This window comes from Microtus pennsylvanicus, chromosome 9 (genome assembly GCF_037038515.1).
Source record: "Microtus pennsylvanicus isolate mMicPen1 chromosome 9, mMicPen1.hap1, whole genome shotgun sequence".
NCBI lineage: Eukaryota > Metazoa > Chordata > Mammalia > Rodentia > Cricetidae > Microtus > Microtus pennsylvanicus.
The window spans coordinates 21,959,113-21,977,313 of record NC_134587.1 but is presented as its reverse complement, the minus strand read 5'-3'; the positions used below and the strand labels follow the sequence as shown (position 1 = coordinate 21,977,313).

The 18,201-nt window shown below is 42.7% G+C and overlaps 1 protein-coding gene across 5 annotated transcripts in view; it reads right to left on the bottom strand.

Moving 5' to 3' along the window:
* Positions 1–18,201, bottom strand: part of Ccdc148 (coiled-coil domain containing 148) — a 250,222-nt gene that overhangs the window by 72,779 nt on the left and 159,242 nt on the right. For all 5 annotated transcript variants that reach the window (XM_075985165.1, XM_075985160.1, XM_075985162.1 and 2 more), the window contains one exon: positions 16,194–16,334. In XM_075985165.1, the coding sequence (XP_075841280.1) occupies positions 16,194–16,334 (141 nt within the window). The remainder of the gene's footprint in view (positions 1–16,193; positions 16,335–18,201) is intronic.

Here is an 18,201-nt window from a genome sequence, read left to right as displayed (position 1 = left end):
ACCGAGTCCAATTACAAAAATCTCTTCTTTTTTAGTTTTCTGACGGTTACGTCAGCATTCCTATCCCTTCAATTTCTTGCTGATTTCTCTTATCGGTGATTCTTACTAATTAACATATGGCAAAAAAATAGGATAAACTAAAAGATGTGCCAAAGGAGAGTTGAAGGGACAGGGAGGGTGGTAATGCAGGCAGCGAGGAGTTGAGCCGCACGGGGCTGTTGTAGAATGTTAGTACAGGTGTGTCACCTTTGTTTACAGTGTGGAACGTTCTCTTAATGATGCGAAGATGTGTTGCATTCCTTTCTGTTGCGTTTGTTTAACTATGTGAAGCTGTGTTTGCCTGTCAAAAAAAGCTGATTGGTCTAATAAAGAGCTGAATGGCCAATAGCCAGGCAGGAGAAAGGGTGGACGGGACTGGCAGGCAGAGAGAATAAATAGGAGCAGAAATCTGGGCCTAGTAGAGGAGCAAGAGAAAAGGAAGGAAGCAAAGCAGGGGCCGGCCACAAAGCCAGATGTGGAATAAGAATGAAAGAAAAAATATTCGGAAAGAGAAAGGGATTAAAGCCTAGAGGCAAAAAGTATATGGGATAAATTAAAAGCTGGCTAGAAAAATATCCAGGCATTCATGAGAAAGAAGACGCTTCCGTGTGATTTTATTTAGGAGCTGGGTGGCAGGGCCTCCCCACAAAGAGCCAAAGCAGTAAAGAGCAAAACTACACTGAGCTGCTTCGCTACCTGTAGACAAGAGACAGCATGGGGGGGGGGGGCGGGGTGCAGCAGACAGGGGCAGGGACCTTTAGTAGAAAGAATGACGCTCAAACACAAGCCAACAGGGCAAGAAACTAGAGGGTTATCGCTACTCTCCTTTCCAGTCTCCCATCTTTGCTAAATGCAGCCAGAAACCAAGGTCAAAGACACCAGACAAACCAGGAGTCACTGAATGAAGGGAAGAGATATTAATTTCTTTGACTATAAGTATTTAGAAGTAGTTAATCCCTACATACTTACCGAAGTAACATTTTAGATGCTCGCTTTGGCCCCTTGGGTGAGCAATCCTTCATAGCAGAGCTTCCCAAGCAAACTGGCAATAAGCTGCTTTCTGTTGTAATGTATCCTATGTCCATATAATAGGATGAGCCAAGAAAGTATTCTTGGGTAAACACATTAGTTATCTCATTCTTAATTGAAATGCCAGGTGGAGTTAAAAATAACTGTCATGGCTTCTTTAGGAGAAAACGTCTATTTTCAGGATGGGCAATATTACATAATGATCGTGTTGTCTGTTGACACTGCTAAAATGAATTTGCTCAATCTTGTTTAATTTCTCTTTTCACTGTTCATTAGAAAGGGAGTTTATATATGAAGGATGTTGTATTTTGAGACATGAAGTGTAAGGGAGAGTAAAAAGTAATCAGGCCTCAGAGTCGTTCAATCATGACGTCCTAGAGCTCAGGTGATTCTTGTGAGCATTTAATCCAAACACTTCATTTTACAACTGAGAGAACAAAGCCCCCCACAGCCTGCATAACGTGCCCAATGTCATTCAACATCTTAGGGCCCCTGGGACTGTCGTGGCTTCCTCTCAGCCTCAGCATCGAGGCACGTGCTGCGTTACAGCTAAGTGGTTATAGGTGGCGTGTGCAGCAAACACACCCAACCAATATTCTAAGTTCCCGCACCATGCACTGGGAGTAAAGAAATGAAGAAAACCACAAATTCTCATTTCTTATAAGCGTGCATTCTAGAAAAATAAGTGACGGTAGTATTACAAAGTATGTATGCCAGGGGTGAAAAATGCTGAGGCAAAACTAGGCCAGGATGACAGGTCACAATGGGAGAAGAGGGTCATCGAGGATGTGCTCACTAGTGTGGTTGTCTGTTTGGGTCTTTCGCTGAACTGAGAAGAAGGCTGTGTAGATGTCATGGAGGAGGAATAAGAGGGTTGCAGCTGGAGCAGAAGCAGGTGGGAAGGGGGGGTGGGATTTGAGATCCAGCACACACTGGAACGCACAGGGAGGAAAATGAGGCGCAGGGCTTTTGAGACTGGATTTTAGATTTTATTTCAAATGGATGGGAACTCTATTGGTCCATTTCTGGCTGGCGGAATACAATCCAGAGGAAGTTTTTACGAAGATCAGCATGGCTGCTTTGTATAAAAGATCGTGGAGGGTAGAACATTGAGACAGGAAGAGTGTGTGTGTGGGGGGGGGTAGAGTAGCTAACTAGGAGACCAAGAGGCTGTAGCAATGCTTCGAATTGAATTTAAAGACCGCTTCTATCCATGTCAGAAGATAAATGTATGAAGGGGAAACAGAAATCAGCAAAGACTCCAAGACTGTTGGGCTGAGCCCTGGGAGAACAGAGTCCATTGGTGGGGAGAACAGGAAGAAAAGTATGAGATAGGTCTGGAGGGAAAGACAGAACCACAGCACCAGCATTTAGATTTGAGATAGTCGGGTATGTCAGTGCAGACTTCAAAAGGACTATTAATCGATACTATCCAGCATATAAATCATGTAAAGTTATTTTAAGACAGTTGAGATCCACAAGACTAAGCCCCCAACACAATCCCAAGTTTAACAGAAGAATGAGGAAAACCTGTCCAAGTTAACTGAGAAAGTACCATTGTGGTAGAATGGCTTGCTTAGAAGTAAATGAAATTGTTTTCCATAGACACAGGGCTATGATCACTTCTGTCGTGGTAGTTTCAGAAAGATGAGGACTAAGAGTTGACCACTGGGGTTAGCTAGCGGAGCATGGGGAGGTCAAGCGCAATTCTGGCAAGTGCTGTGTTGCTGAAGTAGGCTGCGGGGACTCAAGAGTTAAAGACGAAAGTGTTCCTCATTACCAATCACCAGGAAAATGTGAACCACAGTGCCCCCTGCACGTGGCCCTGCTGCAGCTGGGAGAAAACTGGTGTGTACAGAGGTATTCACGTTGGCTCGCTCACGGAAGCACTATTTGCATCCATGGAGAGATGAGAACAACCCACGTGCCCGTCCACACAGGAACAGTTTAGGAAGTAAGAACACAAATGAGTTGTAAGAGTTGACCTCTTGTCAGGCGTGGACTCCAGGTCATTGCTAAGAAAACAAGCCAGGGCAGGAAGTCAAGCGGTGCATGATTTCACCCAGGTGGAAGTGAAAACGCTGATCTCAGACATTGAGAGGGCAGTGTGGTTACTGTAGGTGGGGGTGGTGGGGTGTGGGGGGTGTGCAGGACAGGGAAAAGTGATCAGAGAGCACTAAACCATAGCCGGAGAGGCATAAGAAATTCTCACGTACTGTACCATAGTAGCCCTATTGATTTACCGTGCATTTTTAGAATGCTTGAGGAAGGAATTTTAAATGCTTCACCATAAAAATAACTGGTCCAGGCATAGATACTTACACTGATTGAAGCACCATACACATGTACCAAAATATCACATGATGCATTAAAACTGTTTTTCATGTGTTAAAGGAAATTAAAATAAAATTTAAGTGAATTGGAGCTGGACACGGAGTTCAGGCTATGGAATGATGGTATTGTCTGAAGAAGGGTGGGACCATGAAAGGATTTGATAGAAGACATTATGGCATACATTTGGAAAAGATCTGGAAGATGACAGTGGTGGGACAAAGATTGGGACGATCTTGAGTAGGAAAGGCGATGAGACTCAATGCTCAGTGGACCTGGTTATGAAGAGAGAGGGCTGTCAGGTTCATAGGTATGAACTCCAAAGGGTTGGTAGATTGGATCGTAGAAACCTATGGAAACTCTGGTGAAAATGTCAATATGTTAAAAAGAAAAATGCAGTCATGGCAACTTTCTTCATCTTCCTTAACCCTGCTCAAAAAATGATACCAAAGAGGATAATAAGAATGGGGAGTTGTTAAAAGAAGCTTGTAACATAATATCGTGATTATCTGATTTCTCATGGAATGTTTAATTACAATGCTTTGTTAACCTACAGAAGTCATAACGATGAAGAACATGTGGAAACAGACTGTCAGGTTGGGGCACCTTTAAAACATAAGGGCAACTCCACTACAGCAAATAGGTGTGTACTACTGCAGAGTTTTAATATTACCCATTCCCTATCTGCTAGACAGAACTGTGAGCAAGGGTAGGGCTGGGGAGAAAATAACCCCAGCTCCAATACTTTGGTATTGAGGCTTCTTGAAACTGAGGTTTCTCAAAATAACAAATAGCAATCACAACGAGGGCATCAAACAGTACAGCAGCATTTCGATGATAAACCAGGACCCAACGCATCTAAGGCCTAACCCTTGTCACCCACTTCAGGGCTCTGTGACTCTGGGGAAATTATGGAACTCCTCTATTCAGTTACAAAATGACATTCACATGGTTATCCATCCATCAGAGTTGTTAAGGTTAAATGAACACAGGAACAGTATTTGAACATCGCAAACACTGTATAAATGTTCACTATATCTGATCATTATGAATAAAATCAAGACTTAGTAGGGAATATAGCCAAACATGGCACCTGGAGTTAATCCATAAATTTCTCTCTATAAAGCTGCTAACTGGGAAATACTGTACAAAAGAACCAAATACATCTGGCCCTTGGTTATCCTAGCAGTTTTTTCATATGACCTTTCCTTAAAATTGTATCACAACAGATAGTAAGGTTCCTTGCTGGGCATGGGACTACACGCTTTTAATCCCAGCACTTGGGGGGAGGGGCAGAGGCAAGCAGATCTGAGTTTGAGGCCAGTCTGGCCTACGGAGAGATTTCCAGGACAGCCAAAATTACATAGAGAAAACTGTCTCAGAAAAAGAAAAGGAAAAACTATATATGAAGGCCCCATCATGTTTTAACTCTTCTTAGGAAGAATCTGTAGGGGCTGTAGCCGATGGTTCAGTGGTTAGGATGACTTTCATGCTTAAGTTTGGTTTTCAGCACCCACACCTGTTGGCTCACAACTGCTGGCAACTAGCTCTAAGAGCATCAGCTGCAAACTTCTGCTGAGGGTACAGGTACACAGGGCTCAGCTTTTTATGTTTGTCAGAGACTCGAACTCCTCAGGTCCGTCTCTGAAACTGACATTTTCATTTTAAAGACAGTTCAAAACAAGCAAGTAAGCTTAGCGTTGGCCATCTCTGGATGGTCATTCTACAATTCCTGTCACTTGTGGACTTTATGTGGAGAACTGATTTCAACTTCAGCCTCATGTAAACAGGGCCGAATCAGTTCACTTAATAAGGTTACTAGGCTCACGTCTAAATTTTAATGACATACCAAAGAACACTGGGAGCATTTTTTACACTAGGTGATTCTTGATTTATTTCAGTTAATTAAATGTCCTGCTCAACATTAGTTCCTTAGCCCATAAAATACTACCTAGAGGACTGATATTAAATTTTCAAAAGAGAAAATTGGAAATCCCAGTTTAATTTTGAGTTCTTTCTGCATAAAACATCTACTGTCTTCTCCTATCTAGCCATTGTTAAATGACATTTATCCATTACATTTCCTTGATTCATTCAGGCTGCTTCATCAGATTCTAAAATTAAAAAGAAAAATAAGGAAGGGGGGGGGCTGAGGAGGTTGCTCAGTGGTTAAGCGTACATATTGCTCTTGCAGAAGGTCTCGTGGGGGGGGGGGTTCCCAGCACCCATGCTAGGCAGCTCAACTGCTTGTATCTCTAGCTCTGAGGTCTGATGTGTGCTTCAGATCTTCATGGGCACCCACACCTACGTCTCTCCCTCCCCCCCCATGCACACATACACAAACAAAACTAATTTTTTTTTAAAAAAAAAAAAAGGCGTGGTGGTAGTGGTGGTGGTGCATGCCTTTTAATCCAAGCACTTGGGAGACAGAGGCAGGCAGATCTGAGTTCAAGGCCAGCTCGGTCTACAAGAACTAGTTCCAGGACAGGCTCCAAAGCTAAAGAGAAACCATGTCTCGAAATGCAAAAATAATTAAAACACCCCCTCAAACTGTGCAAAACTCAGGAGTTATCAGCTGAGAGGACGGAGAACAAGCCAATGAGAGCAGTTCTAGAGGCTGGGCCTCAGTTCTTAGGCTCCTTGGCTCCCTGGCTCCTCCGCTCCACTGGGACTTAGCTTTAGTGCAGATGGTTCATTTGCAAAGTCTCATGAGAGTGAGGTCAAGTTTTGTTTGGAGGGACTCAAAGACGTTTCCGAGGTCCCCAAAGGCCATGGCTATGCTCACACCGTCATGTCTGTTTTCTGAGAACATGAAAAGTGCTGAAAGCCAGTTTCAATCATGACAGTCGCCATATTGCTAAGTGTCACCACAGTGCTTCTGTGTTGATGCGTCAGCTAGCGCAAGTGAAATATTGCATAAATTGACAGCATATTCATTTTATATAATTCTGTTCTAACTGCAATCCAGTTAGCTGTCTTTCCCTCCCTCAAGCAGCCTTGGTCTCTGTAACACGGGTTGGGGGAGAGAGTCAGAATGGGAAAGGATCCAGAGGAAGCAGAGAACCCTGGCCAGGGCGGACAGGTCCCATCTCTGAAGGTTTGTTTTCCAAGCAACCACCATGATTTCCAAAGGCTTTTTCCCACTCCTTTTTTAAAGTATTGTAATCGTCATCACCCTCCTTCCTCAGCATCAGAGCACTTCATGGGGATGAGAGGCAATCAGTCACAGGCATTGGAAGGAAATTGCGGAGGACAGTTCCATGTCCCGCAGTTCCTGTGGTGCACACATGCATGCAATGGCAATTAAGGGCCGAAACTGAAACAGGAAGATTAATAGGAAGAGTTGCTGAGCCCTAGTGCAGTCACTCGGGGCAAAAAGTTTATTTCAGGACCTGAACTTTGATCAACTACGGCTAAGCTAAGAATGCTACCAAGATAGGAGCACTAGCCCTAGGAAGCAATCAGATCGAGGCCAGAGTAGGGACAGAAGCCTATGACTTTGATGATACAAGGCCAAGAAATGGAAAGGGGAGCCGAGGTGATGAGATCAAAGGTATCTAACTGCCCTGAGCTAAGGTAATCATCAGTACTCCTTGAAGGGGTCATGAGTTACTCTTAAGATTACATTAGAAATATATGTGTATAGATATTTTTGTTAATATGAGCATATAAATTCGTATATATTACTATTGTGTGTAGACACATTCAAGTTAACTAATATCAAGCTCAACATAATTCACCTCATTTTGTCATTTTTGTTTTTCTCAATACTTTTATTATCCTGATAAATTTTGAAACTCAAACTCAAATATTCCTGTATTACTAAGCTTTCTAGTTGACATAGCAAGAATTGTATGCTATCTTTGTGGCAGGGCAGGTAAACACAGCCTTTTAAAAACTACTAGAAGAGGGACAATTTATGTTGGCGTGTCCTCGTACAATGGCATGAGATTTGCACACTGAAGAACCGGGGCATAAGATGTACCGCATTGGAAGGCACTTTGGAACACAATAGGTATGCGGATGGAGAATTGGCCCATCTGGACCACTGGGATTATATCCTCATACTGTCGGATATACCTTACTCTAGGAGCCCATATCACTACCCTGCATATTAAGCGGCTGGGTGGAGAGAAAGCAAACACAGCCCAACACATTACTACCTGTGGGTAGGGCAGCAGAGTCAGTGCTGAAAGAAAAAGTAAAGGCACTACTTTGAGGCACACTGCTTCCGTAAAGGAGACCTTGATTTCAAAGCAGAACCCACAGCAGAAGGCATATGTGTGTAATTTACAATAAAGTCAGCAAGTCATAAAGCTTATGAGAAACGGTGTACATTTTATCTTTTTGAACTGTGTGCTAATGAGTCTGTATTCTGCAGTTTATTGCCACCTAGACCCAGGGGATGCGCTAGTGAATCAATGGTCCTGCAGTTCAGGGTGAATCACTGCAGTGAGCTGCAAGCTTTATGTTCTGATTAGAAAGTTTCATCTTTGCTGGCACTAAAAGCCAGTTATGTATCCACCAGTGCTGATCAAGTACTGCCCTTTGAAGGGGACCTTACTTTCACCAGCTAAGAACAACCAGGAAAAAAAATGTGCTGTGCCCCCATGACTCTGGTTTTTGAATCTGGCTTAATACTATTTCCTCTAGTTATGGTTAGCCGTGATTGCTATTTGAAATGTCCGATTCGATTCCATGGTATGTTTCTAGCTACCTTTGGTTCTACCAGCCTGCTACAACAGTATTAATATCAGTAATAACCATATTCATAGAGCTCTTTCTGGGTTCCAGTCATGTGCTAGCTGTTTTCCATGTTTTGTCTCAATTTTTCCAATATATTATGTAAGTAGATAGAAACACTGAAACTCGAGATAAAGACAATTTTCCCCGTGGTCACACAATTGGCAAGTGACACCTGAACTTTGATCTGAGTGAGGAAAAAAAAACCTATGCATTCAATGTGCTTGGAGCCACGCCCCACTTCTAATGGGCTCACTGAGTCTGGGACCTTTCACACTTGCTACCCAGTTTGCAGTTCATTGCTTTCTCTTTCCACAGTGGCTTATCTCTAGCTTTCTTTGGAACTGAATCTCTTTAGATCCACTTCAGTATCTTTGAATCTGCATCCGTTTGGGTTCCTTTGTCAATGAGATTGCCAATGTGCCATAGTTATAGCCAATACATGGTGAAAACAAAGGCGTCTTTGGACTACTCTGCCTCCTTAAATTCTCTTTCAGAGCCATGGGCCTACCTTGGGATAGCAAACAAAGTCTTAGGGAATGCTCATCTTGTAGTCTTCAGGTATCTGAAACCCATTCCCCACCCTGCACAAGGGTTCAAGGTCAAATGAGATGTGGGTAAAGCTTAGTCTCCAAATGCCACTTGTCTTCAGGAAGCACCTTCTCCTTCCCTATCTGCAGTCCCCTTTCAAGCCTGCCCTCATACAGGGAAGATATAAGGAATCTTAGCTCCTCATGAGCCTGGATTGAAGTCTGAGCCAGAAAGGAAGTATCTGGAATGCCGCGTGCCTGTAGGTGCCAACCTTAGCCTCCAGTACCTACGCTAATTCAGCCCTCCGTGCTCAGGATTCCCCACCCCTTATGAATGGTAGCACAGGGTGACAGCTGGGACATTGTCATTCTGCTTCTTCCTGGTAGAATTCTGGGCATATGGTAGCCTCCTTCCATGCTGCCGTATGCCAGACATTGAAACCCTATGTGTTTCATAGGATTCTCCTGTATTAGACAAAAGCCACACACAGTCTTCTTAGATAATCTTCTCATTGCTTTGGTCTTTGGAGGTGACTAAGAAACATCACCCCGCTTCCCAAGTCTTTTAGTTTCAAAAGATCCAAGGGTAGGACTTCTAAAATAAAGATCTTTTGTTCCTTGAAGGCTTCAATAGAGGATTATATAATCGTAGATCTAGTCCACTATCTACATTGTCCATCAAGAGGAGTCTCTTAACTGGTTGAGAATTTTCCTAGCCATCAAGTCTGCTGCCTTTATATTAAACAGCTCTTCAAAATCTATCTCCTCCATTTAGCTATAAGCCGCAAAAAGAATCCCAGGCCATCACCTTTAGTGTCTTGGGAAATTCTCAGCTCTATGAAGCTCATTACTCAGGAATTCCTTCTCTGTACTCCATAGTGTCCCCAAACTCTCGCACCTCCTGATGGTAACGGGCCTTTCTCCTGTTTCCAATACTGCTCACATTTGCTAGGGTCCTCATTAGCCACGTCTTTAACATCTGCTATTTATACTAATTGTTTGTTGAAGGTAATCTAGTCCTTTTTTATATTAATCAACCTCCAAATGATAGCCTCGAAATCCTTCTGGCTTTTCCTCACTTTGAGTTCCAAATTCCTTCTCCATGTTTGGTGTTCTAGATTCCAGCACCCACTTTAGGGTTTTGTCTCTTTAATTACTGTATAAAAATTACCACAGATTTGGCAGTATAAAACAAGATTTTTATTCGCTCAGAAGTTCTGCACAGTGTAGCTGAGCTCTCTGCTTTTGAAGTTATAATTCTGAAATCCAAGGTTTGGGCAAAACTGAATTATTATCTGGAGAAAACTTTGCTTCCAATCTCATTCTTGATTTTGACAGAATTATGTTCCTTATGGTCACAGGACTGTGACTTAGAGCTTTGCATTGCTTCACTGGGCCAGTTCTGCAAGGCTACCCATGCTCTCTGCCTGATGACTCCCTCAGTCTTTGGGCCATCAATGGCAGGTTGTGCCCTTCTTGTCCTTCAACTCTCTAGCCATCCTGGGCAAGCAGCCAGGCCCCTTCTCTAAAGGGCTCCTGTGATTGGGTCATTCTGATAATGTCGCTGCTTTACAGTCATCTGTGGTGTCTGATCTAAGCTAAGCATGGGCAGAAACTGTTATTTCCACTTCTGGGGAGGAAGGGCACATATAGCAGGTTAGGGAGGGAATCTCAGGGGACATATTTCAAGTCAGCTTGGTCAGATATACTTGCTGGCTCCTCAATCCTAATGGTTCAAAAGAATTTAGGTTTACATCCAAAGATCTTAAGTTTTATCAACATTCTGTGTCCACCTTTCCTTCTCCACCCCCAGCTTTTTTAGGTCAGTATCTAAAAACTTGATAGAACATCATCAAGTTATATAGTACCTCAAAGGAGACTTCAAAGTTTTTATAAGATTTCTTCTTTCATATGGATCCACAAGTTCCCACACTGGGAGACCAGCTTTGACATGAACTATAAATTCTCTTGGGAGAACACAGCTTCTGGAATCTTCTGAGCATCCCAGGCCATCTAACCTGCACTCCCTTTTCACTGCCATTGTTTGATAGCCTGTGCCCTTTGGTTTTACATGATCTCCTCCCCACAGCTATCTGCAGGGGGCATGCAATCTGGGTATGAGACAGAACATTTGAGTGCCAGCGTCCCACTGAAGCCGTGACTTTGGGGATTTCCTGAATAGGTGCCACATGGACCTGAGAATTCACAAAATGGTAGCTTCTTTCCTAAAATATCTTTGAGGTAAAACTAAAGGCTGTATACCCACTGGTGGCATCCTGATTTCTCTAGTAATGCTTGCAGTGCTGTGTTAAGAGTTGGCTAAAAGTTTTCAGAACTGCAAAACACTACACCAGGGAAGTCATATTGAAGAGAACCAGCCTGCCTCCATCTTAGGCTTAAAAAGTCATCTTATAGTAAATACGAACTAGGTTCATTTCTGCTTATGATTAAAACTTTCTCAAGGATTAGGCTGTGCCCAGCTTGTAACCTAAACTACAAATTATTTTGTACTGTCTGTTTCAGGAATGGCAATTATGTTTGCATAAAAATGTTAGTAAGCATCTTGTTAATCCTACCTTTGTTTCAAATGGTTGTAAGAAGACCTTCCTGTGACTGCCTGCTGTTATGACTACCTTGTCATGCCCACCTTGCAACCATGTCTGTTTCTGGACCCCGTGTAGGACTAACATGTTATGCTTATGATCTGCTCCTGTAACCCCGAGTATTTTGCCCATCCAATCCCCCATGTGGAAACCCCGTACCCCTGAGCTATAAAAATCTTGACTTCCTTGTATCCAATGCTGACAGCTCAAACCCCCACAGTAGGGGTGGAGGCAACCTGTGTGCATGGATGAAAAAGCTTGCTTTAATTAACTATTTCCTTTAATTTGGCCGTGATGATTTAGGTCAGTGGTCACTCTCCTCCCATCTTTGGGATTAACATTAAGTCCTCTAGTATATGAGCCTTGATTACAATTTCATCCTGGGAGGAAAGCTGAAACTACTCTTGCCTTGGAATCATGGAACCCTACAGTTGACATCCCATAACAGTGAACCTCCTAAAATCCTATAATACAGAGCAATTTCTATGGTATTTTCGCACCATCCTAAGAGTCACATACGGTGAAAGGACGGTGGAGAGCCCAGTATTAACAGATCAGTCAGCTAAGGGCCCCATCTAGCACAACAATTTTGTTTCTTACAATAGTCCTATGCACATTCATAGAATTGTGAAAATTACCTACCAGATAACAACTTAGCTGATTGTGGTTAATCAGTATCTTCCGTGAATCTTGAAATGAAACCACGAAAAGTAGAAATACTCTATCCAATTGGAGTTTTAAACCATGGAGAAAACATAATCCAGGGTGCTGGGCTACCTGTAGAGTAAACTTTAGCTCTAGACATAATCTAAAACTATCTCAGCAAAGGAGCCCTGAAAGATAAATCACAGGGAAGAAATGCTAGGAAGAAGAGGGTATCTTGTCAAGACGTCCTCCAGTGAGGTCTTAGGCATGGCAGAGCTTTTCTGTCTCCTCTGCTGCCTTTTTATGAGGAAAGAGTGTAGGAGTGAAACTGTAGATTGGGGGGCGGGAATAGAGGAGAAACGGCTCAGGCTAAGGGCAGCGCATCTCCATCGGGGACACTTCATGTAGGATGATCACCTGGGGAAGATTATCTGCCAAACTGCTGTAATGCTCTGGGGAAAACAGTTTGCTTTTAGCATATAAAATAGGACAAAGAAGAATATAATTTCTCAACTAGTAAAGGTAGCCGAAAATTCTGATCAGTGTGTCTGTTGATGATGGAACTCTCCAACCTTAGATATGTAGAATTGCTGAGCAAAATCATATGCACACAGACACTCACTGTCCCAGGGTCGACTCATAAGTCAGACCAAGGAGATGCAGCTAAAGTCGGAGGAAGACCAGACCCTAAGAAGGGTCTGAGTAGCTTCCAACTGACCTTTCACCTTCCTAGGAGCTGGAGCAGAGGGCAACAGATAGCACAGGACTTGGTCAGACACAGAGCAGGAATCTCACGGCGATCGCTCTCTGGGAAGTGGCTCAAGGACTCCCTTATGCCTGGCCCCAGAGGATCAACAGGGTCACTGCAGAAAGCTAAGCTAGTGTCATGCACGAGAATTCTGACATTCACACTGGCTCACAGCATGGTGGCCCAGGTCCAGAAGTAACACAAGCTGATTCTGAGCTAGTAAAATGTATATGACCCTCAGCAGAGGCAAAAACAAGAGCTGTCTTCAGAAGTGGTGTCATTACCAGGTCTATATTCAGAAAGGAATGCACAGTTCTTAAAGGAAACGCAAACACCTTTATTCTTTAATCATTAAAATGTCTGTGAAACTGTAGACACTTTAGGCAATATTTAAAAGGCAAATGACCAGATGAACAAAGTACCTGCAAGTTTAATAGCTGGTTAAGATTGTACCATCCTGTAATAAGCCCTAGCTATAGAATAATAAATAGAAAAATAAGAAGTACAAATCTATGAAAGAGAACTGCCCAGTAAACATAAGATATTTAGTCTTGGAAGCAACCATGAAAATACAAATTAAAACACTAATGAGGTACATTTCACATTTATCAGATTGGCAGAATTCAAAAAACTATAATAACCATACAAAGTTAGAAATCATATAAAACATGTTGATCCTAAAACAATCATTTTCCTCCTAGAAGCACCTAGAAAAAGCTCTGGTTAGGCCCCAGCTGTCTGCGTGGCGGCTACAGCTGCATGCCAGGCAAGACAGCAAACCTTTGCAGGATGAACTGGTCCCTACTAAGAGAAATGGAGGAATTGGCAGCCGTGTCTACTACGGGATATTAAACACCAACTTTAAAAAACCAGTTCTACTCTATACTGTTAATACAGGGCTGCTTTAAAACACAAGCCAGGATGGGAAGAAGTGTTGCAGAATGGTGCGGTACGATAGTGCTAGTGGAAAAAATTAAATCATAGCCTACTTGTGAAATGCTTCAGCAGCTATATATTGTTCTGGGATGACAGAAACAAGTGAGGAAGATGCTGACTAAGGCCTCAGGCAATGATTTCAACTTCGTAACGCTCCACTTGCTTTTTTTGAAAATGTGGAACAATGTAAAGCATATTAAAATTCTCACTGCTATGTGATGGATACTAAGATATTAATCTTTATATTTAAAAAACATTCCTTAAATGGAAAAACGCTATATGAGGAAAATAAGAGAAACCAGATACCTTGGTGTCCTATACAATCTCTGAGTTGCAATCAAATCTCAGAACATCAGAAACACAAGGTGACCACAACTCTGCATACACAAGATACTTGGTCTTGCATTTCTTACATGCCCCTCATCATGCAAGGCAATGAAGTAAAACCCTGCAGGCAGCTTAGCGGAATGCAGCTAGAGCCCCAAATGCTCTAGGCATGTGGACATCTTGACATCTTTTCAGCATCTCCTTCCTTAATGCTCCTAGGTTAAAGCTACCATTCTAAAATGTGGAAGAGATGTGAACTAATTATAAGCCCAGCTATAGATTTATTTGTACTTATTCTATATTTGTTTATTAATCTATGAAAGAGAACTTCTCAGTAAACATAAGATTTAGTCTTGGAAGCAACCATGGAAATATTAAAACACTAATGAGGTGCTTTTCACATTTATTCTGAAGTGTTCTCCTTTATCTCCATGGTGCCTTCTTGCTTTAGGCTTTACTAGTCCTGCCATCAGTTTGGCCAATTGTCAATCATTCCATCCATTACTCTTTCTGTATTTGTTTGCTCACTTTTGCTTGGTGTTTCTGAAGTCATGTCATCTCTTTCTGAAAACTCAGTCTTTCTTAATCCTTTCTTTCCCTTCTACAAATGTAATGCAGTGGCAGCAAAGAAGACAGTAAGCAATGCCCTGCTATGGTAGCAACCATGCCAACTACCCAACTTGAATCTGCTTTCAATTAAATGTGCTCCCTCCCATTATCAATAACTGACTCATTTCATTTGTCTTTGACTTTGTAAGCATTCAGGAAATAGAACTGTATTTAAGGCTCTTTACATGATAATGTAACTAATGCTTATATGTAGCATTTTCTGTGGTCGCACTTGGAAAAATGAAATGCTATAAAAGCAAAAGGAGACAACACTTGGCACATATACTTCAGACATTGTACTTTCATGATAGTAAAAAGTTGGTATGTTACCCCACTTGCATTATCTGAAACATGATCAATATTTAGTAATTATTTGTTTGTGCAGTTATTTCTTTTAAAAATCTTTCTTCATGTGAGCCTTATAAAATCACCCAATTCACTTCTTTAGGTGAATAAATAGAATTCAATTTGAATTAAATGTCGGAGCAACTGACTTTGTCAAGTGGTCACGGGCCCTTCGGTGTGTTGCTTTGTACCCATGCTGCTCCCCCTTCACCCAGTGTGCTGCCGAAAGGGCACGGTACGAGTCAAGATCAAGGACAAGAGTCAGGAATCAAGCAAAACTGGTTTATAGACTGAGTCCATAGTTCCTTTATCCCCAGTACTGAACTTTGAAGAAAAAAACACATAAGCAAGGGCTTCAGACTTTATGGATCCCACAGCCCAAAATGTGAACCATGGTCACAAGAGCCACGGGTAGTCCACCAATGACCATGAGTGAATCGGTCATTCTCAGCACTGAGCATCTTTTTCCAAAAATCATTTTTCCCATCGTGTCAATCAAGTCAATCCAGCTGCACTTCTGGGCCCTCGTGTGCAAGACAGGTGGAGCTCTGCCAGCAAACTGACTTCCTTTCACTGGTCATGAAGTGGCCACTGTTTGTGAATGATTTCCAGAGTCAGAAGCTCCATAAAATGTTGCTTGCTCCATAAAATGTTGCTTGATAAGTCTGATAGCATTTTCACCTAGAGCGTCTGTACTGTGAATTCTGAACTTTTTATTGTAGCAAAAGACAACGTCTAAATAACAAGATAATGAAACCAGCCTTCCAGCACTTCTATCTTCTGTAGACCAGCAGAACCCTTTAGGGCTGTGGACAAGATTTTGGTATTTTTAAGATTTAGAAATAAGCATTGCTCCAAAAGAATGGCAATTTTGCATAACTGAAAACTAATAAATAGTAAATCAAGAAGGGAAGACTGTAAGAGCCTTTGGGCATTCCATGAATTGTGCATGGCCCAGGTACATTGTATTCTGCCAGCAAGTACATTTCAAAGTGTCATTTGCCACATCACCATAAACCAAAATGCTCTCCCAGTGCATCAAAAGCTTTACCACATTCCTTCTTAGTGCAAGACTTAATAGCCACAAATTTTGCCTCTTCATCGCCACTACCCCCGCCATATAGAATGAACTTAGTCACAGATACCTTTGTTTGTGCACGGCAACATGTCACAAATCTGTGACACTCATGTACAATAAAGCAAGACTTTGATTCTCACAGATGTTCTCAGGACAGCCCAGGGGATATCAAAGCTCAATCAAGCAACGGCAGACCCGTTCACACATTCAGGCAAACAGAAGAGTTTTACCTTTGTCTTCGTCTCCTCCCTCTGCAGCAACTCCTTCTCTTTCCAAAGTTTCTCTTTCTCCTCCTCCCTTTCTCTTCTTCTGATGGAAATTTCCATTTCCAGTCTTGCTAGCTCTTCCTGGTGGGCTCGCCATTGAGAAACCTGGAACACATAGAGAACCCTTCCTTTCAATAACTATGTGCTATCACATGATTCCTCATGGGACAAGTTTCTGCGTAGAGGAGAGGACTCAGGTTTTGCCAAAGGTAAATACAAATTTTATGTGCATTTGTGAATATAAGTGTACAAGTTAGTATAGAAACGGCAAGCTTAAAATAGCTCATTCACTCTTTAGCTGAACTCAGGAAGTCATAAATTTTGATTTTCCTGCAAAGAATCCATGACTTCCATAAAATTGTAGGCCAGGAGAAGAAGTAGGGCCCGCTCCTGACAACCGCCTGGAAGCACCGGGACCCACAGGCTGGAAGACCCAATGATGCCTAATGATTTTCTGCTACACTCAGATTGGTTCCTAGCCCAATTGTCATCAGAGAGGCTTCATCCAGCAACTGGCGGAAACAGATGCAGAGATCCACAGCCAAACATAAGGGTGGAGTTCGGGGAATCCTGTGGAAGATGTGGAGGAAGGAATTGTAGGAGCCAGAGGAGTCAGTACATCACAAGAAAACCCACAGAAATAACTAGCCCGGGCTCAGAGAGGCTCACAGTGATTGAATCAAAAACCAGGGAGCCTGCATGGGACTGACGTAGCCTGCTGCATAGATGTGACAGTTGCGGAGCTTGATCTTGTGGGACCCCTAACAGTGGGAGCAGGGGCTGTCTCTGAATCTTTGGCTTTAGGAACCCTATTCGTCACACTGGGTTGCCTTGCTCAGCCTTAATACATGGGGGACGTGTTTAGTCTTACTATAACTTGATATGCCATGTTTTGTTAATATCCATGGGGGCGGGGGCTGTACTTTTCTGAACAGAAACAGAGGAGAAAGCAGTTTTAGGGGTGGGAGACATTGAAGGGTCGGAGGTCAGGACTGGCAGGAGAGGAGGGGAAGGTGCAGTGAGAATGTTACACACACACACACACATATGCATATATATACATATACAAACACACACACATATATACAGTAGACAGAGCTATCGAGACAACTCAGCAGATGAAGACATGTGCTGCCAAGCTTGATGAACTGAGTTCAGTCCCCACATGGGTTAGAAACTCTGTTCCGTTCCTGTAGGTTTCCCTCTGACCCCCATATAAATGCTGCGGCACAAGTGTACCCATTCACATACACAAAAGAAATAAAAATGCAATTTTTTTAGATTAAAACTTTAATTGTTATCCTTAAACTACAGATTGTTCCAAACAACGATCAAGGAAGGAACCATTTGTTCTATGCCTTTTCTTGTCTGGTCACTCAAATATCTGAGTGTCATCAGCTATGATGGCTGCCGCTCGCCACCTCACGGTATTTATTCATGTATTCGCCACAGTCCACTCTCCCTCCCACAGATAGGTGAGCCCCCCCCCTTCACACAGTCATAGGCCACATCTCTGGGGCCTGGTCGGAACACTGATATTCTGTGCCTTGTTGTCTGTTGACTGACGTCACCCGTTTGGAATACTTCTGTCCCCTGATCACCACATTTCAGTTGTTGCCAGAGAAAATATCGTGACTGGGGGTTTTTCCTCCACCTGTCTCACGACAGGGTCCTGACCTACTCTCCCACGTAGCTGAACACGAGTCAGATCATTCAAGAACCAGACTGCTGGCTGCATCAGACTCGTCTTTGTTACAGGTCGTTCATCAGTTTTGTAAGGTCTTCAAAACATGGCTTCAATTTTTCTTACAATCTAATCTTTAGACTTCCTGACATGCAGTCATGAAAATGTAATTTAAAAAGTAAGGTAGAGCAATCAAGGGAGGGATACTCGATATCTATGACAGGCCTCTACACATATGGACATACATCCACATACACACATGCACACATGGATGCATTCACCAACACA